Raw genomic sequence first — 20,661 nt, 5'->3', positions numbered from 1 at the left:
TCTTCTGTAATGGAAACCTGACCTGAGGCAAAGCTACCTAAGGTCAGCAGAGAGGTATACTAATGCTGGATTCACATTCCTCTGTGCTTGTCCATTCCTCTTTTCATTTCCCCAGCCCCCACTCCTTAAAGGACCACTGTCATGCTTGCCTCATTCCCTAAAAAGTAATAGTCTGTTGTTCACTGAATACCAAAGTTTGATGTGAGAAAGTATGGGAGTTTCAAAGTGTGTGATCTATTCTAGCACTGCCCTCCAATATTTCGTTTTCTCTTCACAGCCCCTGATCATATGGAGGAAACTGCCAATCTCATTTTCACTTCTGATTTATAGACTGTTTGCTTTCTTCCCTTCATATGCTGTCTTGCGGGCTGTATTATACATAGGATGGGGTGTGTGAAGCTGTACAGTTTTCTCCATAGCAGTGATAACGGTGCTGGTATAATTGGAGATGACTTCACTCCACTCTGCTGAGCCTCATTTTGGAGACCAACTAAACCTAGGCAGCAAGATCACTGCCAGAGTTTGCCCCCCGCAAGGGCCAGTTCTAGACTTTTTGCTGTCCGAGGTAAATTTGCGAGGATGTTATGCACCACCCTCCCCCTCCAATCTCCCCCCCCCCCCCCCAACAATTTACTCTGATTCATTTAATGTTCTCAGTCAGCAATAGAGTATATGCAGCAACTTGAGACATGACATGCTGCAACACAATAATACGCTAGCTGGCTGCGAGTCTATGACAAACAAACTGCTCACCCTCTGCCAGTCTGCCAGTCATCGGTACTCCATTCTTCCTCAGTCAGGACAACAGTGCCACCACCTCCCTTCTGCTATGCAAATCAAATAAGGCACTGCTGCCCTCCTGCCTCCCCCTCCCCACTCACTGTCAGCCTCCTCACACAGCACAACAATCTGCTGTTCCCCAATGATGCTCTCCTGCCTCCCCCCTCCTCACTCACTGTCAGACTCCTCACACAGCACAACAATTTTGCTCTCCTCTTGCTTCTCCTCCTACTCTGACTGCATGCTGTTAGTGTAAACACAGTACAAACATGCCATCCCTGTAATCTCTGCACCTGAGGCAAATGTTTCACCTTGAGAGAACTGGCCCTACCCCCCACAGCAAGTCTTATCTGCTAAGCAATACGTTCCTTGTATACAATTTTATGTAATGTAGAGTGATTAACAGTGTTAGCACTTTATTGGCATAAAGTGCATCACTGCAACAAGCGCTGTTTCTGCACATGGAATGGCACAGTGGCATCCCAATGTAAGTGAATAGGGAGGCAGGTAGAAATGGCTGTGAGTGCAGCAGTGTGCTGTGCTTTGCGATACCTAGCTTTGCATAGAAGAAGCATGGGCGTAGCAATCACCCCTGCAACCTCTGCCATCGCAGGGGGGGGCCCAGAGGCCTCCTCCCTCTCCTCAATGCAAGTGCAGCCAATTAGCAAAAAAAATTAAAAACACTCAGTTTGCTCATAAAAACCGTATGCAGGAGTGTGTGTAATTTTTCCCTGCTTCCTATCCTGCTGATCACGTGACCTGCATGGGGTTCGATGACCAAGGGGCCTCATGCTATCATTTTTGCAGGGGGCCCTATTAAGTCTAGTTATGCCCCTGACAAGAAGGCATCTTATTTATCCGGTAAAGCCTTGTACATAAACTAGATGGTGAGGCAGGCCATCACGGGTGAGAATCAGGAGGGCTGAGAGGTGGCTCCTGCGTGGGTCCGTGTACAGGGGCGCGGCACAGGAGAGCTGGGAAGAAGCTCCTGCCTGCGTCCGTGTACAGGGGCGGCACAGGAGGGCTGGGGAGGGGGTTCATGCGTGGGTCCGTGTACAGGGGCGGCACAGGAGGGCTGGGAAGGAGCTCCTGCGTGCGTCCGTGTACAGGGGCGGCACAGGAGGGCTGGGAGGGGGTTCCTGCATGGGTCCGTGTACAGGGGCGGCACAGGAGGGCTGGGAGGGGGCTCCTGCGTGGGTCCGTGCACAGGGTAGGCCCCGGAGGGCTGGGAGGAGGCTCCTGCGTGGGTCTGTGCACAGGAGGCTCCTGCGTGGGTCTGTGCACAGGAGGCTCCTGCGTGGGTCCGTGCACAGGGGCGGCACAGGAGGGCTGGGAAGGAGCTCCTGCGTGGGTCCCGTGCACAGGGTAGGCAACGGAAGGCTGGGATCCGATTTTCATATCAATCCCATCACTGCTAACAGGCTGGAAAGTATGGTGGGAACATTTTGTAAAAATACCTCTTAACAACAGGACACCCTTTTCTAATCATCCATGGCGTTATGTATATTATTGTGGCTCTTATTTGTTGGTTGTCTCATCAATGACAGAATGTTAACCTTTTGTAAATAGGCTGGCATTTCATTGCTGAAGAGCTGCGTAATATGCAGGTTAGATGAAGAGCAGATTAATAACAATGATATTTTCATATAATTTAAAATTTGCTAATTATAGACATCAGAAGAAAGTTGCATGCAAAACATGATTACGCTACCAGCCTATTACCTAACCTTATAGCCTTGTTCACATTATAACAGCAATGTCTGTTATAATGTGAACGCTGGAGCCCCGTCCCAGCCCTCCGGTGCCTCCCCTGTGCACGGACCCACGCAGGAGCCACCTCCTAGCCCTCCTGTGCCGCCCCTGTACACGGACCCATGCAGGAGCACCCTCCCAGCCCTCCAGTGCCTCCCCTGTGCACGGACCCAAGCAGGAGCGCCCTCCAGTGCCTCCCCTGTGCACGGACCCACGCAGGAGCCCCCGCCCAGCCCTCCAGTGCCTCCCCTGTGCACGGACCCACGCAGGAGCCCCCTCCCAGCCCTCCAGTGCCTCCCCTGTGCACGGACCTACGCAGGAGCCTCCTGTGCACGAACCCACGCAGGAGCCCCTTCCCAGCCCTCCTGTGCCGTCCCTGTACACGGACCTACGCAGGAGCTCCTTCCCAGCCCTCCTGTGCTGCCCCTGTACACGGACCCACGCAGGAGCCCCTTCCCAGCCCTCCTGTGCCGCCCCTGTACACAGACCCACACAGGATCCCCCTCCCAGCCCTTCTGTGCCGCCCCTGTACACAGACCCACGCAGGAGCCCCCTTCCAGCCCTCCTGTGCCGCCCCTGTACACAGGCCCACGCAGGAGCCCCCTCCCAGCCCTCCTGTGCCGCCCCTGTACACGGACCCACGCAGGAGCCCCCTCCCAGCCCTCCTGTGCCGCCCCTGTACACAGACCCACACAGGAGCCCCCTCCCAGCCCTCCTGTCCTGCAGGAAACATCAGTGAACACACACTTGTGGCTGTTTTGTGACAGACAACAGCAGCTAGACTGACACACTGCAGTAATGTCTAATTGAAATTGCAGTAGAGATTTTGCATACTCAATGTGTACACAACTATAGGAATCTTCATAAACATTGACGCAGTTTAGTTGTAATCGATATTATATCGATCATGTGAGAAATGTATCAACTGCCACCTTATCGACTATTTTATGATTGGCAACATTGCCAATCTTTCTTTAAGTAGATTTTAGCCCTTAATATCAGTTGAAAGATGTCATCTATTGATCACAAGCGTTTAAAATCTGCTTAAGTTTACGATCATTTAGACGCTTTGTCTAATCAATTGTCTAGTTGGGCAGAATAATTGTACAGTCTATGGCTACCCTTTTGGGATCTTTCATACGGGCAGGTGCTGTCGTGCAAAAGCCGGGTACAAGAGACTACCTGACAAGCGCACAGTCAGCCTCCTATCTGAAAGGGCCCATCCACCCTAGGACGATTAGCGAGCGATTCCTGCTAATCGCCAAAGCGGTAGCGCTTTTTAAAGTGCTAATGCTATTCTAACCTATGGCAGTGATCTTACTGCTGCGATTGGCACCGACCACGGGCATTTTGCGATTAGCTCCAATCGCAAAACGCATTACCTGCAGCATTTGTGCCGTGATTCTGGAGCGATCACGGTACAGTGCTTAACCACTTACCTACCCTGGTCATTTTCAGAGTTCAGCTCAGCTCTGATTACTTTGGCAATAACTTATTTATTGAAGTATTTATATAGCGCCGACATATTATGCAGTGCTGTACAGAGTATATTGTGTTGTCACTAACTGTCCCTCAGAGGCGCTCACAATTGAATACCTACCTTAGTCATATGTCTATGTATGTGTCGTGTAGTGCATGTATTCTAGTCTAGGGCCGATTTAGGGGGAAGCCAATTAACTTATCTGTCTGTTTTTGGGATGTGGGAGGAAACTGGAGTGCCAGGAGGAAACCCACACAGACACAGGAAGAAAATACAAACTCCTTGCAGATGTTGACCTGGCTGGGATAACTTTATCAATAATTATCACAACTAAATGATCTATATATTGATTTTTTTCAGGACTAATTAGGCTTTTTGTGGCTATTTGTTTTAACAATTACCTTATTGTCTACGCATTTTAAAAGGAAAATAAGGGAAAAAGTGAAAAAATACACAATTTATCCACTTTCATACATTGTAGCTTTAAAGTGGACCATTCTATCGTACATTAAACCCACACATTGTATTTGTTTATCTCTCCTGTTTATTTAACCACTTCCCAACTGAGGGGTTTTACCCCCTGACCACCAGAGCAATTTTCACCTTTCAGCGCTCCTTCCATTCATTCGTCTATAATTTTATCATTACTTATCGCAATTAAATGAACTATATCTTGTTTTTTTCGCCACCAATTAGGCTTTCTTTAGGTGGGACATTATGCCAAGAATAATTTTATTCTAAATGTGTTTTAATGGGAAAATAGGAAAAAATGTGGGAAAAAATGTATTATTTTTCAGTTTTCGGTCTTTATAGTTTTTAAATAATGCATGCTACTGTAATTAAAACCCATGAAATGTATTTGCCTATTTGTCCCGGTTATAAAACCGTTTAAATTATGTCCCTATCACAATGTTTGCCGCCAATATTTTAATTGGAAATAAAGGTGCATTTTTTTCAGTTTTGCGTCCATCCCTAATTACAAGCCCATAGTTCATAAAGTAACAGTGTTGTACCCTCCTGACATAAATATTTAAAAAGTTCAGTCCCTAAGGTAACTATTTATGTATTTTTTTTAATTGTAAATTTTTTATTTTTTTTTTAATTACAAAAAAAAAATTGGGGAGTGTGGGAGGTAAGGAGTTATTTTTTTGTGTAAAACTAGTTTGTGTGTAAAAAATGCTTAGGGTGTAGTTTTACTATTTGGCCACAAGATGGCAACAGTAACGTTTTGTTTCATGCGACCTGCAAGCGTCCTTCCGGACGCTTGAAGAAAGTAGAAAGAGGCTGGGAGTTTGTTATTGCTCACAATGACCGCGCTGCTCAGCTGAGCGGCAGCAGATCATTGCGGGGCTTAGATCAACGAACGGGAATGGATTTTCCCGTTCGTTGATCTCTGGGCGAGCGGGCGGTGGCGTGTTTACTAGCGGCGGGCGGCGTGTTTATGAGCGGGAGCGCGGGCAGCGGCGGGAGCGCGTAAAGTACGGATTTCTCCGTCCCTGGGGGTTAAAGGATGGAAAAAGGGACGGAGAAATCCGTACGCGTGGGGGTAAAGTGGTTAAACAGTTCATTTGTTTTGATAATGTGTCAGATGTAGCAATAAACAACTAACGTATACAATCTGCTACTGTCTGCTCCTGGAATGTGTATTTTACACTTGTTTACTATTTAACTCTGCTATTGAATTCCCTGGGAGGAGTAGAGAGGTTTGCTGTCATTCCTTTACAACTCTGTAGTGATGTTATCGGGTCAGAGATAAATAAACAGTGTTATCTAAGATTTTGTAGGGAGGAGAGTGCAGAGCTTATTTTCACATCATAGGGACAGGAAGTGGTTAATAAAGCGCTGATCGCGGTCACTCTGAATCATGGAAGTGTACAGTAATTTTACCAATCACCATGCAGCTTCTGTCTCCACATGGTGATTATGCTAAAAAACACTGGTGGAGGTTCCCTTAATGATTAACTGCAAACAATAATATGGGTGAGAAGTGTAACCTCTTACCTTCTAATGGTGCCCATACACGATACAATAAAAACGATCGATTTTCCCGTTTATTCGATCTAAATGATCGAACCGAATGAAAGTCAGAAATATTTTTTTTTTTTCCGATCAAGAAATTCTTACAATTATCCCGTTTTTTTAATAGAAAAATGTGATCAGACATGCTGGAAAAATCTTTATATTCGATCTAACAGAATAATCGAACTAAATGATCTAATCGAAAAAAAGATAAATTGAACTATGTATGGGTACCTTTAGAAGAACAAACCAAAAATGAATGGAAATTGTATGTTTTAGTCATGCACCACAGACATTGCGTTTCACGGGTGTTGGCGCGCTTCCTCGGGTCAATATAAGTGCCTAGAAAGCTTTCAGACTAGAGCATGAGCGCCTTTAATGAATTAGTCCACATCTCTAGTGGGTCATAGCCACGGATCTTGCAGTCCTCACAGCTATAAACAGGAGAGCGACCAACCAGCATCTGCACCGACAGACCTGGCAACATCGAGCAGGGACGGTTATTCTCCCGCAGACCTAGACAGTGGTTGCAAGTGTTCGCAAACCACCTTTGTGAGTATATTATATACCAATTTGTCCAACGATATTGCAGTATCGGTTTCCTGTTCTCTCTTATTCTACAGGCACTTGGAGGTTACGAGTAACCATCAAGGTTTCACACATTTTATCCGCATGGTGATTGGCTGGCTGCATGGCACTTGCACCCCTAGTTCCCGGGCCCACGACCTATCTTTGCATGGGGGGGAGGCGGCCCGAGCAGCTATAGTTACGCCCCTGAGTCAGGTCTCCTTTAAATCCAATCGAGAGCAATGCCAGCTCACAACAGAGCATGTTATGGTGAGCTTATATAACCTCAGGTCATCTGCTGTGAAGACCTCTCTTCTCACTTCTCACTAGTTCCGGAGACTGGAGCAGATGTAATGAGGCGACATGGAGCCCCCAGCAGGTGGGCTGAGATTCCCTGATGGTCAGGAAGTCATCCGGCACAAGCCTCAGTTCAGCTCTCCAGATTGTCCATTGTCAGTAAAGCTGAGGGGGGTGTTATGCCATCACCCACTGATGCAGCCGGTTCAGTTGTGTGACGCAGAGCTCCATCCAGGCACTGTGAGGATCCAAACAGCCAGGCTTTTATAATGTATTTATGGCAGAAAGTTTAGCCGTGCCGCACACAACACAATTGTCCATTGCTAATTCATACAAATGCACTATTTTGTATGTTTGAAACATGGAAAGTGATTGTAATGATTGGTGTCAGCACACAGAGAGAATCTGATTATTGGTGATCTGCAGTATCACCAACAATACAGACATATACCCGATTATTGATGATCTGCAGAATCACCAATAATACAACTATGACTAACCTCTGGACACCTGATAAAGTGTAAGTGTTTGGTGCAACAGTAGGCTGTCTCCCGAGGGGCGGGAGACGCAGATAACAATGAGCGTGGACCACCTGAGGAGCAGGTGGCCCTTGGCTGTGTGTGAACTATCTCCCAGGAAAGGGGATAGAGATAACCTGCGAGCCAGTGATTCCCTGCAATACTGGGAATCAGACTATACTGCAGCCAAATGACTCCTAAGGGATAGAGTCTCTGACTGGACAGCAGAGAGGCCTCTCTAAAGAACAAGAGGTCTCTGCAGCTACCTGACACTTGGCGGGGTAGTGTCACAGGTAGTACAGACAGACTGAACACTTAAGGTCTGAGTGACAGCCAGAAGGGTCGGCCAGGCCAGTTCGGCAACACACGAGCAGATAAGGTACAGATCCAAATATGGCTGCGCACAGGACACTATCATACAGTTTTCCGCACTCCAAGTGGCAGGCGTTACGTCTCCTTCACAGATCAGGCAAATACTCCACTTCAGTGAGATACCACCACCACACCCCAAGCAGTGGCCACTCACCGTTACAATACACCCTCAGTTAGATGGGTCCTCAGCGCTTGCGGGGTTATTTGGCCACCCCCTGCCGTATCGAGCGATTCCGTCCTCGCCACTGGCTGCTACTGTAGCTGGTTCCTTTCACCTCAAAAAAAGACATATACCAGAGCTCCCATGGCGTAAAATTATACGTAAAATGTATTATTAAAAAGAATTTGCACTTAAAAACATATCCGGGGTTAATCCGCATAGAGTTTTTATGGGCTCCACCCCAAACGTTGGCAAGCGTGGCCGATAATCTTATCCGTGGGGACAGACGTGCGCGCAGAGGGGCAGGCGAAAGAACAGCGCTCCATAGCCAACCCGGCGGCCAACGTTTGGGGTGGAGCCCATGAAAACTCTATGCGGATTAACCCCGGATATGTTTGTAAGTGCAAATTCTTTTTAATAATAAATTTTACGTATAATTTTACGCTATGGGAGCTCTGGTATATGTCTTTTTGAGGTGAAAGGGACCAGCTACAGTAGCAGCCAGTGGCGAGGACGGAATCGCTCGATACGGCAGGGGGTGGCCAAATAACCCCGCAAGCGCTGAGGACCCATCTAACTGAGGGTCTATTGTAACGGTGAGTGGCCACTGCTTGGGGTGTGGTGGTGGTATCTCACTGAAGTGGAGTATTTGCCTGATCTGTGAAGGAGACGTAACGCCTGCCACTTGGAGTGCGGAAAACTGTATGATAGTGTCCTGTGTGCAGCCATATTTGGAACTGACATATTGAGATTTTTTTGGTAGCAGCGCACCACCGAGTTAACATCACCCACTATTAGATATCAGCACAGTATTTGGTGTTTCATTTTACAGATAAGGTACAGAGACAGAAGGCTGATTCGATAACCAGGTACAGGCAGGGTTTGGCAACAGGTAGGCAGATATGCATAGGTACCGAATCAGAAAGCAGGAGAGAGGTCGAGAGAGCAATTGGTCAGAACAGATAAAGCAGAGGCCTAGTCTAGAGTGTGAGGTCCGTGGTCTCAACACCCAGGAACTGGTCTAAAGTATAACACAGCAATAACACAGTATTCCTAAGCTTGGGTGTGAGGTCCTTGGTCACAACACCCTGGAACTGGTCTAAAGTATAACACAGTAATGACACAAGCGTAATCTGGCTAAGTGTGAATTCCCAGGTCCACCTGGTTCTAACACACTGTGGGATCTGACTATGGTCTGAGTGCTCACACGTATGTATTCGCAACGGCAGACAACCTGAGACTGACCAGCGAGATCTATATATAGTGCAGCGCTACTCAGCCAATGACAGTCTGCGCTGGGATCAGCTGACCAACCTGATCATCTGATCCCTCTCCTCCTGGCATAAAGGTCCTGCCTCCCAGCGCACGCGGGCAGCTCTCCATCTGTGTGCACTAGAAGGCCCAGACAAACCAGACGCATGCTGCTGTGAGGAAACCGCCAGTCTGAACGCGGAGAAAGCCGCCCCGCCGCCAGACCGCACGGCGGCATCTCCGCAATCCTTTACAGTGAGACTTTGTTTTTAAAGTAGGGATGTGTGAGAGACCAGAGGGAAGGAATTCCTCCTGACCCCGGGAGTCTTCCCTCTGACACTCTTACCAGCAGTAGCCTTTACTCTGAAGTAACTCTTGGGACAAGAGTTGTTTTGTCCTTCGGTTTTTGCCAGTAATGTACTCAGTTTTACATCCGTGTTGCTTTAAATAGAGCTTGCTTGTAGGAGAACGCCATGGCAGGAGTCCCTGGCCCAGCCATGTGTTGCTGCATGCTTTTCAGAGCTTCAGGCTGATAGCCACTTAAATGGTTCTGTCTTGGTACTGGCGGTACAGAGCACAAGGGGGCTGTAATAAAATGTTTATTGTACTAGGCTGGGCTCATTTTAGGACTTGTTCACAACAGCTGAATGCAATGGCTGTATAGTTTTCTGCAACCGGTTACAGCACTGATCCTGTTCAGTTACACCGAATGTGGCAGCACTGCGCGGGACACCAAAATACGTACTGCTGTGTGATAAGGTATTGCAGTGCAATAAGGCACCACTCAGCCCTGCAGTGCAATAAGGCACCACTCAGCCCTGCAGTGCAATAAGGCATCACTCAGCCCTGCAGTGCAATAAGGCATCACTCAGCCCTGCAGTGCAATAAGGCATCACTCAGCCCTGCAGTGCAATAAGGCATCACTCAGCCCTGCAGTGCAATAAGGCATCACTCAGCCCTGCAGTGCAATAAGGAATAGCTCAGCCTTGCAGTGCAATAAGGCATCACTCAGCCCTGCAGTGCAATAAGGCATCACTCAGCCCTGCAGTGCAATAAGGCATCACTCAGCCCTGCAGTGCAATAAGGCATCACTCAGCCCTGCAGTGCAATAAGGCATCACTCAGCCCTGCAGTGCAATAAGGCATCACTCAGCCCTGCAGTGCAATAAGGCATCACTCAGCCCTGCAGTGCAATAAGGCATCACTCAGCCCTGCACGGCAATAAGGCATCACTCAGCCCTGCACGGCAATAAGGCATCACTCAGCCCTGCACGGCAATAAGGCATCACTCAGCCCTGCAGTGCAATAAGGCATCACTCAGCCCTGCAGTGCAATAAGGCATCACTCAGCCCTGCAGTGCAATAAGGCATCACGCAGCCCTGCAGCGCAATAAGGCATCACGCAGCAACGCAGTGCAATGAGGCATCGCTCGGCCCTGCGGTGCAATAAGGCATCGCTCGGCCCTGCAGGGCAATAAGGCATCGCTCGGCCCTGCAGGGCAATAAGGCATCGCTCGGCCCTGCGGTGCAATAAGGCACCGCTCGGCCCTGCGGGGCAATAAGGCATCGCTCGGCCCTGCGGGGCAATAAGGCATCGCTCGGCCCTGCGGGGCAATAAGGCATCGCTCGGCCCTGCGGTGCAATAAGGCATCGCTCGGCCCTGCGGGGCAATAAGGCATCGCTCGGCCCTGCGGGGCAATAAGGCATCGCTCGGCCCTGCGGGGCAATAAGGCATCGCTCGGCCCTGCGGGGCAATAAGGCATCGCTCGGCCCTGCGGGGCAATAAGGCATCGCTCGGCCCTGCAGGGCAATAAGGCATCGATCGGCCCTGCAGTGCAATAAGGCATCTCTCGGCACTGCAGTGCAATAAGGCATCACTCGGCACCGCAGTGCAATAAGGCATCGCTCAGCCTTGTAGTGCAATAAGGCATAGGTCAGCCCTGCAGTGTAATAAAGCATCACTCAGCCCTGCAGTGCAATAAGGCATCACTCAGCCCTGCAGTGCAATAAGGCATCACTCAGCCCTGCAGTGCAATAAGGCATCACGCAGCCCTGCAGCGCAATAAGGCATCACGCAGCCCTGCAGCGCAATGAGGCATCGCTCGGCCCTGCGGCGCAATAAGGCATAGCTCGGCCCTGCGGTGCAATAAGGCATCGCTCGGCCCTGCGGTGCAATAAGGCATCGCTCGGCCCTGCGGTGCAATAAGGCATCGCTCGGCCCTGCGGTGCAATAAGGCATCGCTCGGCCCTGCAGGGCAATAAGGCATCGCTCGGCCCTGCAGGGCAATAAGGCATCGCTCGGCCCTGCAGGGCAATAAGGCATCGCTCGGCCCTGCAGGGCAATAAGGCATCTCTCGGCACTGCAGTGCAATAAGGCATCACTCGGCACCGCAGTGCAATAAGGCATCGCTCAGCCTTGTAGTGCAATAAGGCATAGGTCAGCCCTGCAGTGTAATAAAGCATCACTCAGCCCTGCAGTGCAATAAGGCATAGATCAGCCCCGCAGTGCAATAAGGCATCACTCAGCCCTGCAGTGCAATAAGGCATCACGCAGCCCTGCAGCGCAATAAGGCATCACACAGCAACGCAGTGCAATGAGGCATCGCTCAGCCCTGCGGTGCAATAAGGCATCGCTCGGCCCTGCGGTGCAATAAGGCATCGCTCGGCCCTGCAGTGCAATAAGGCATCGCTCGGCCCTGCAGGGCAATAAGGCATCGCTCGGCCCTGCAGTGCAATAAGGCATCGCTCGGCCCTGCAGGGCAATAAGGCATCGCTCGGCCCTGCAGGGCAATAAGGCATCGCTCGGCCCTGCAGGGCAATAAGGCATCGCTCGGCCCTGCAGGGCAATAAGGCATCGCTCGGCCCTGCAGGGCAATAAGGCATCGCTCGGCCCTGCAGGGCAATAAGACATCGCTCGGTACTGCAGGGCAATAAGGCATCGCTCGGCCCTGCAGTGCAATAAGGCATCTCTCGGCACTGCAGTGCAATAAGGCATCTCTCGGCACTGCAGTGCAATAAGGCATCTCTCGGCACTGCAGTGCAATAAGGCATCGCTCCGCCTTGTAGTGCAATAAGGCATAGATCAGCCCTGCAGTGTAATAAAGCATCACTCAGCCCTGCAGTGCAATAAGGCATAGATCAGCCCGCAGTGCAATAAGGCATCACTCAGCCCTGCAGTGCAATAAGGCATCACGCAGCCCTGCAGCGCAATAAGGCATCACGCAGCAACGCAGTGCAATGAGGCATCGCTCGGCCCTGCGGTGCAATAAGGCATCGCTCGGCCCTGCGGTGCAATAAGGCATCGCTCGGCCCTGCAGTGCAATAAGGCATCGCTCGGCCCTGCAGGGCAATAAGGCATCGCTCGGCCCTGCAGGGCAATAAGGCATCGCTCGGCCCTGCAGGGCAATAAGGCATCGCTCAGCCCCATGGCGCAATAAGGCATTGCTAAGCCCTGCAGTGCAATAATTCATAGCTCAGCCCCATGGCGCAATAAGGCATCACTCAGCACTGCATTGCTTAGGTAAGAACATGGATAAGTCCACGTGTTCCCCTTTGGTATGTCCTTGCAGATCAGTTGCCATGTTTGGTGAACTCTTATCAGGTGAGGCCACATAGGGGTGTACGCAATAAACTGCATTAAGCAGAATAACGTGCAGGAAGTCCTAACGCAGGATAAGTGGAGCAGAATGCAATACGTTACATACAATGCATGACACTCTGCTCATCATGTGCAATGCACATAGTTCTGCTTACCACAGTTTACTGTATTAGATACACCCCATGGTGTGACATGGCCCTATAACAGTTCTGTTTTCCTGATAACTTTGCTTTGTGTAGAATGTTCTGATCTCACAGATCTCTTCTCTCGCTAACAGGCTATGACGTTCAAAAAGGAGCAGAGCGAGGAGGAAATTGATGAGATCCACCTACAGTACAGTGAGTAACCAGATTGGATTTATGTCTGTTTCTTCCCTGATGAATTGAGGCAGAGGCTGCTCAGTCTCCATCCGCTGCGCCCTAAACACTTCCACTCTCCATTCTTGCTGCTGCTTTTAGATATCAAGGTGTGTTCAGCTTGAAGTCCTTTGTCAGCTCCCTGAAAGTTACACACATATAAAGTCTCTGGGCTCCTATGTTGCTGCAGGAATATTTTGGATTTGCCTGGGTGCACCAAAATTGAGAGCTAAACAGGGCGTAACTATGAATCATGGGCCCTGCAAAAACTTTGAAGCCCCTCAATATTTATACCTTTTCCCTTACCTACTCCACTCGACCCTCACAGCCTGGGGCCCCATCATGCAAGGGTAATAAAGCAAGTGGGGATATCGTAATCCACACCCATAACTAGTATAGCCACAAAAACCTGATCTGAAGGATGGACCCAGGGCTGGTTCTAGACTTTTTGCTGCCTGCTGCAAACTTGTGAGGATGCGGTCTCCCCCTGAACCCCTCCTCCCCCCCCCCCCTCAGTGGAGAGGAGGGCTGCAATGCATATACCATTTCAGGCAGGAGAAAAAAAAAGAGGAGGAAATTACATCAGGATTGGCTTCAGTCAGAGGCAGTAAAGATGGAAAATGCCTGGAACGGGTTTATTTTTATTTACTACATAACATTTACTGAATTCAAAATGTGAACAGTGCAATACATATGTTATGTAAGTAGAACAAGTCTGTATCTACTGATATATGTATTTTTTTTAGGCTGAAAAGGAAATACACCTCGCTGTTTGCAGAAGCTGCTGATATGCGATCTGTGATAAGCTCACGTGTGTGTACAAAACAAGTTAGATGTGACAGTACAGTTTCTAGGAGAAAAAAAAAAGTAAGGGAGGAAATGACATCAAGATTGGCTTCAGTCAGAAGCATAAAAGATGGATAATGTTGGCACAGTTTTCTGTGTATTTACTATATAAAACTGAAATCAAAACGTGGAAGTACAATGCATATGTTATGTAAGTAGAACAAGTATTTATCTACTTATATGTGTTTTTTCCCCTGGTATTATATGAATCGGAATCATTTTTATTTCGCCAAATACAGCAGGGCTATACTCGGAATTATTTGTGGTACACATGGCATGGGCATAGTATAGGAAGACAAGAAACACAACACAAACAGTTGGAATTACAGTAATGGTATGGGTCGGACCCTCATAAGTAACAGACCCCGGTCATCAGTTAGTGTTCTACCTGCCGTGCTGGAGCAGTTCAATAATAATAATAATAATAATGATGGTGGCCCCCCATACTGCTCTGAGCAGTGAGAACCAAGGCAGCAGCGGCGAGAACTGGCTGGAAGGCCCCGCTAGGGCACGCCAGAAGACGAGCCTGACAGGGGGAGGTTGGAGTTCAGCAGCCGGACCGCTTGGTGGAAGAAGGTGTTCTTCCGTCTGGAGGTTTTGCATGGTATAGTCCTGTAGCGGCGGCCCAATGGGAGAAGCTTGAAGTAGCGACAGCCTGGGTGGGAGTGGTCACGGGAGATTGCAGTGGCCCTCTTCATCATCCTAACGGAGTGGAGTAGATCAAGGGGTGGAAGAGGAGACCCGATGATTCTCTCTGCATCAGCTATGACTCTCTGCAGTTTGTATTTATCGCTGTCCATTGCGCCCATGTACCATGTATGTCCCTGCTGCTTTAAAATGTAAAGTAACAATTTAAATTCAGGTGTCTTTCATACTCTTATTTTCCTGGTATGACCATGAACATAAATCCGGATTCTTAATCAGAATTTTTAACATCAGGGGATGCAAATGGCAACAACAGTTTGGAGGATGTGAAAAACCTGCACCCTTTTCACAACTTAAAGAGAACCCGAGGTGGGTTTGAAGAATATTATCTGCATACAGAGGCTGGATCTGCCTATACAGCCCAGCCTCTGTTGCTATCCCAAACCCCCATAAGGTCCCCCTGCACTCTGCAATCCCTCATAAATCACAGCCATGCTGCTGACAAACAGCTTGTCAGAGCTGGCTGTGTTTATCTCTATAGTGTTGCTCTCCCCGCCTCCTGCAGAACTCCAGTCCCCGCCTGCATCCCTTTCCTCCCTGCTGATTGGAGGGAAGGGACGGGGGCATGGACCGGAGCTATGCAGGAGGCGGGGGAGCAGCTGAGACTGACACTACAGATGTAAACACAGCCTCACAGCACGGCTGTGATTTATGAGGGATTGCAGAGTGCAGGGGGACCTTAGTGGGGTTTGGGATAGCAACAGAGGCTGGGCTGTATAGGCAGATCCAGCCTCTGTATGCAGATAACATTCTTTAAACACACCTCGGGTTCTCTTTAAGTGGAAGTTATGTATAGATTAGATCATAGCTCTGAAAAGCAGCATGTGGTTATTATCCTCAGTAATGCTGGTAGTGGCATGCATTGTACTACGGAAATGGGAAGAAGGAAGCAGAAGAATGAGACCTTGTGCTGTGGGGGATACAATAGCAATCGATTGAGAAATCCAATACTTGAGTAGCTCCTCTTCTGAGAATGATTGTTCGTCGTGGGGGTCCTGCACAGACATCAGCCTGCCATCTGATCTCAGGTAAATCCATAACAGAGAGGCACGTAAGGATCTGATCTGGCCAGAAACACTTTGAGCGATAGTCATTTGAGGTCTGCCCGAGGTCTTACATTTTATTGCTGTTATTATCATTATACATATTTGTAGCTGTAGCTTAGCTCATTTTCCACAGCATTTTACCGAGTACATTTTACGATTCACATCACTAAAGCTGGCCATACAAAGGCTGATTATAGCCTAATGTGACAAGCCAACCTATCACTATCTGATTGGAATTCCATCCGGTAGTGATACCCTACCCAGTAATCTCAATTTTAATAGATTACAGCGAGAATTGACCATTGATCGATCAGTGTGCAAGCGTTCTACTACTCGAGGCAATGCAGTGCTATGGGCCATCCATCCCCCACTGCTCAGACTTAAAGAGGAACTTCAGCCTAAACAAACATACTGTCATTAAGTTACATTAATTATGTTAATTAAAATAGATAGGTAATATTATCTCTTACCCACCCTGTTTTAAAAGAACAGGCAAATGTTTGTGATTTCATAAGGGCAGCCATCTTTTTGGTTGAAAGAAGGTGACAGGGAGCATGAGACACAGTCCCAACGTTCCTGTGTCCTGATCACCCCTCCCAGTTGCTAGGCAACGTGAATAACAACATAGGAAATACCATCATGCTTTGCACAGCATCAGGGGAAAAAAGCCCGGGCAGTTTTCTTTGATGGGGCGGAGCTTAGCTAAAAATGAGACTTTTATAAGAAAAACAAAGTTCTGATGCTGTGAAACTGTTAAAGAAACACCAAGCCTTTTCAGTTCTGCTGAGTAGATTTTTAGTCTAGAGGTTCACTTTAAGAACAATAAACTGCACAAAGTAATGGGCTGTGGAGATGGTATAGAAATCATCTGACTCCAACTCATCAGTTTATGAAACCTCCGACTTCAGGTACATCCTCTCTCCTTGATAAAGCGGGGTGATCCTCGCAGAACTAGTGGGGTCTTGTCCTCTGAGGCGATTCCTTGTGCCCTGCTGTGCTGCTGAGATTGACCTCATCATTTCTGGGATAAGTATCTCCTATTTTTTGCACTACTCCACTTTATACTCTCTTTTCTTATGGGCTGCTCCTTTGCCTCAATTTTCTACCAGGCATCCTCTTATTACTATTAATACTGTATATCTGGATAGCAATTGTGCACTTTATTTTTATAGATATGATATTTATTCATGTGTTTTTTAAGATTTTATTGCACAGGTGTTGTTTATTGGTCTTGCATCACACTAGGTTGTATACTGAGCCCGGGTTCTCCCCCTGTTGGGCTCAATATTGAGCCTACTGTGGGGTGTTATATCTGACAGCAGCATTGTGTCATTATACAATATGTTGTATTTAGAGTGATTGTTTCATATGCAGCAGGGATCATGTTGGAACATTTGTTTGTTTTAAAGAGACACTGAAGCGAAAAAAAAATGATGATATTAGGATTTGTATGTGTAGCACAGCTAAGAAATAAAACATTAAGATCAGATACATCAGTGTAATTGTTTCCAGTACAGGAAGAGTTGAGAAACTCCAGTTGTTATCTCTATGCAAACAAGCCATTAAGCTCTCCGACTAAGTTAGTCAGAGGGCTGTTATCTGACTTTTATTATCTCAACTGTTCCTGGACTATTTACTTTTCCTCTGCTAGAGGTGAGGTCATTACTTCACAGACTGCTCTGAAAGACTCATTTTGAATGCTGAGTGTTGTGTAATCTGCACATATTATAGAATGATGCAATGTTAGAAAAAACACTATATACCTGAAAATAAAAGTATGAGAATATTTTCTTTGCTGCTAATCTTCTAGTAATTATTCATAGTACACAACCAATTCACTACATCATATATTTTTTTTCCCTTCAGTGTCTCTTTAAATGGTTTTATTCTTTATTGAATCATCAATATTGTGATTATTATTATACATAATGTTGAATAAAGATTCTTGTTATATTTTTTTTCAAAATTCGCTGTGGGAGGTGCTGTTCTTTAAAGCGGACCCAAACCAAACATTTTTTTTAATTAAAAATATTTAGTTGCACCACTCTAACACATACAAAGATAAATAAACACTCCTTCAAACCTATGAGCATTTTAGGGCATGCTTTTCTGCCTTCTCTTTTAACCACCCTGGCGTTCTGATTAAATCGCCAGGGTGGCTTCGGGAGGGTTTTTTTTAAATAAAAAAAAAACTATTTCATGCAGCCAACTGAAAGTTGGCTGCATGAAAGCCCACTAGAGGGCGCTCCGGAGGCGATCTTCCGATCGCCTCCGGCGCCCAGAATAAACAAGGAAGGCCGCAATGAGCGGCCTTCCTTGTTTTGCTTATATCGTCGCCATAGCGACGAGCGGAGTGACGTCATCGACGTCAGCCGACGTCCTGACGTCAGCCGCCTCCGATCCAGCCCTTAGCGCTGGCCGGAACTTTTTGTTCCGGCTGCGCAGGGCTCAGGCGGCTAGGGGGGCCCTCTTTCGCCGCTGCTCGCGGCGAATCGCCGCAGAGCGGCGGCGATCAGGCAGCACACGCGGCTGGCAAAGTGCCGGCTGCGTGTGCTGCACTTTATTTGATAAAAATCGGCCCAGCAGGGCCTGAGCGGCAGCCTCCGGCGGTGATGGACGAGCTGAGCTCGTCCAGACCGCTCAGGAGGTTAATAACTAGGGTTATACTGGGGGCAGCCATTATCAATTCCTCCATTGCCGGACACCACCTACTCCACCAGTTTGCCGGATTTTGTCCGGCAATTTGAAAGGAAGGGAGAGGTTCCTACAATAAATGTAAAATATTTTAGATTTGTCATCATGCAACTGAAAAAAAGGCTGCTATTTATTATTATAATTTAGAAAATAGATTTTATTTCTGAAATCTTGTATTTTTAACTTGGGTCCACTTTAAGGGTTTTCTTTTACTACCATATAATTGCTCTTGTTTTGAGCCCTAGCACACACAGTTATTTGGTTCAGGTGTTGCAGACACTCTCCAGAAACTATAGTGCCCCTTTAAAGGAATACTGTAGGAGGGTCGGGGGAAAATGAGTTGAAATTACCCGGGGCTTCTAATGGTCCCCCGCAGACATCCTGTGCCCGCGCAGCCACTCACTAATTCTCTGGCCCCGCCAGTTCACTTCTGGAATTTCAGACTTTAAAGTCTGAAAACCACTGCGCCTGCGTTGCCGTGTCCTCACTCCCTCTGATATCACCAGGAGCGCAGGCACAGACCATACTAGGCCTGCGCAGTACGCTCCTGGTGACATCAGCGGGGGGCGAGGGTACGGCAACACAGGCGCAGTGGTTTTCAGACTTTAAAGTCTGAATTCCAGAAGTGAACCGGAGGCGGGGCCGGAGCATCGGTGAGTGGCTGCGCGGACACAGGATGTCTGCGGGGGACCATTAGAAGCCCCGGGTAAGTTCAACTCATTTTCCCCCGACCTCCTACAGTATTCCTTTAAGGCACTACTCTCATCAAATCTAATCTCCCTTACTGCGCCTTGCAAAGCAAAGAATTAATGATTTTTATTCTCTGAGTTTAGCTGTCCTCTTGGCCTCTGCGGTGGAAGTTAGAGCATTTTGTACAGGCATTCTGTTATTTTTGGTTCCGTACGTTGCAGCTCTTGCTGAATTAATGGGGTTAAGGAGAAGCAGGGGGTGGTAAAAATGAACTTCTGCCCATTAATAGTAGACTTTAGCGCAGCCGAGGTAGCCTACCTGTTGGAAATGTTAATTGGCTGCCAGTTATTCCAGGCTTTGGATGTGCTCAGCTCCTGTCAGTTGTGGGGGAGGTCTGCTGTCTAACGACACACTGTTCCTGTCTTCAGCCTGATGTGCGGCTCCGCTGGCTTCACACGCCGACAGCTTTGTAGGAGCAGCAACTTTGGCAGGAAAAAAGAAAAACAAACAGCTGCTTCTTAATTGTCAATGTGTTTTATTCCAGGTTCAGAAAACAGGATGTAGAGAAGGATCAGCAGAAGCCAAATACTATCTCTTTTTGTATTGTCTGTATTTATTTCATTTGACCTTGATGTATAATAGCAGGGTATATGTCTGATCTATGCAACAGGGGCATAACTAGAAATCACTGGGCCCCCAAAACAGAGATTGGCCAGGCAGTGATGTATAAAAAAACAGTATAGGTTGCAGTGGATGGGGTGTCTGGACACCCTGGGAAGAAGAGACAGAACAAAAATCAAGAGTCCAAATAGTGTAGTATGTCAGTAACACTGAAAACAATATGATTATAAAAGGGCTACTCACAAAGGTGGGTTGCTGGGGGCAAGCGACCACACGAAGCAGGTTGAGATAATGAACCCGTCTCCACTCAGGGTGTCCCAGACTGGGATTGGTGGTGGTCGCTTTTTCTTTAAAAGACAATAACTGCTTCAACCGCGGGCCATTTTTGAACCCTGCTCACAACAGTTGCAGCGGCACAATGAGGGTAAAGAAGCAGGCCAGGGGTTTATAAAACTGAGTTAAAAACAATGGTAAAAACAATAAATAAGGTGGCTTACCTTAATAAGGTCATGCTCATTCTTATAGGAATGTCCTTATTGAGGTAAGCCACCTCATTTATCGTTTTTACTTTTGTTTTTAACGTAGTTTTATAAACCTCTAGGCGCTACTTTACCCTCCTTGTGTTACAGTATAGGTAGCCAGATTTAGGTGTCCCCAGTATAGGTAGCCAGTTATACAGTAGATGCCCCCAGTATTGGTAGCCAGTTATAGGTGCCCCAGGGTTATAAGGTGGGAGCAGCGGGCACACGGCGGTGGGGAGATGGCCCGACCTCCCCCTTCAGCGCTCCTCCCTCCAGAAATGAGTGCAGTGGGCTGGCAGACACATCTCTTCCTTGCTCCAGATGACGGAGCTCTGTGTGACACCGGTCTTCTATGTCTCTGACTACTTCGTGATTAGCGGAAGTAGAGTC

At 47.9% G+C, this 20,661-nt stretch overlaps 1 protein-coding gene across 6 annotated transcripts in view; it reads left to right on the top strand.

Annotated features, from left to right (window-relative positions):
• Window positions 1-20,661, top strand: part of RAD18 (RAD18 E3 ubiquitin protein ligase) — a 618,600-nt gene that overhangs the window by 250,372 nt on the left and 347,567 nt on the right. For all 6 annotated transcript variants that reach the window (XM_068252779.1, XM_068252778.1, XM_068252780.1 and 3 more), the window contains exon 9: window positions 13,070-13,130. In XM_068252779.1, coding sequence (XP_068108880.1) covers window positions 13,070-13,130 — 61 coding nt within the window. The remainder of the gene's footprint in view (window positions 1-13,069; window positions 13,131-20,661) is intronic.

Source organism: Hyperolius riggenbachi, chromosome 9 (assembly GCF_040937935.1).
Source record: "Hyperolius riggenbachi isolate aHypRig1 chromosome 9, aHypRig1.pri, whole genome shotgun sequence".
Classification (NCBI taxonomy): Eukaryota; Metazoa; Chordata; class Amphibia; order Anura; family Hyperoliidae; genus Hyperolius; species Hyperolius riggenbachi.
The sequence above is the reverse complement of the archived record's forward strand: the minus strand, read 5'-3'. Positions and strand labels throughout refer to the sequence as shown.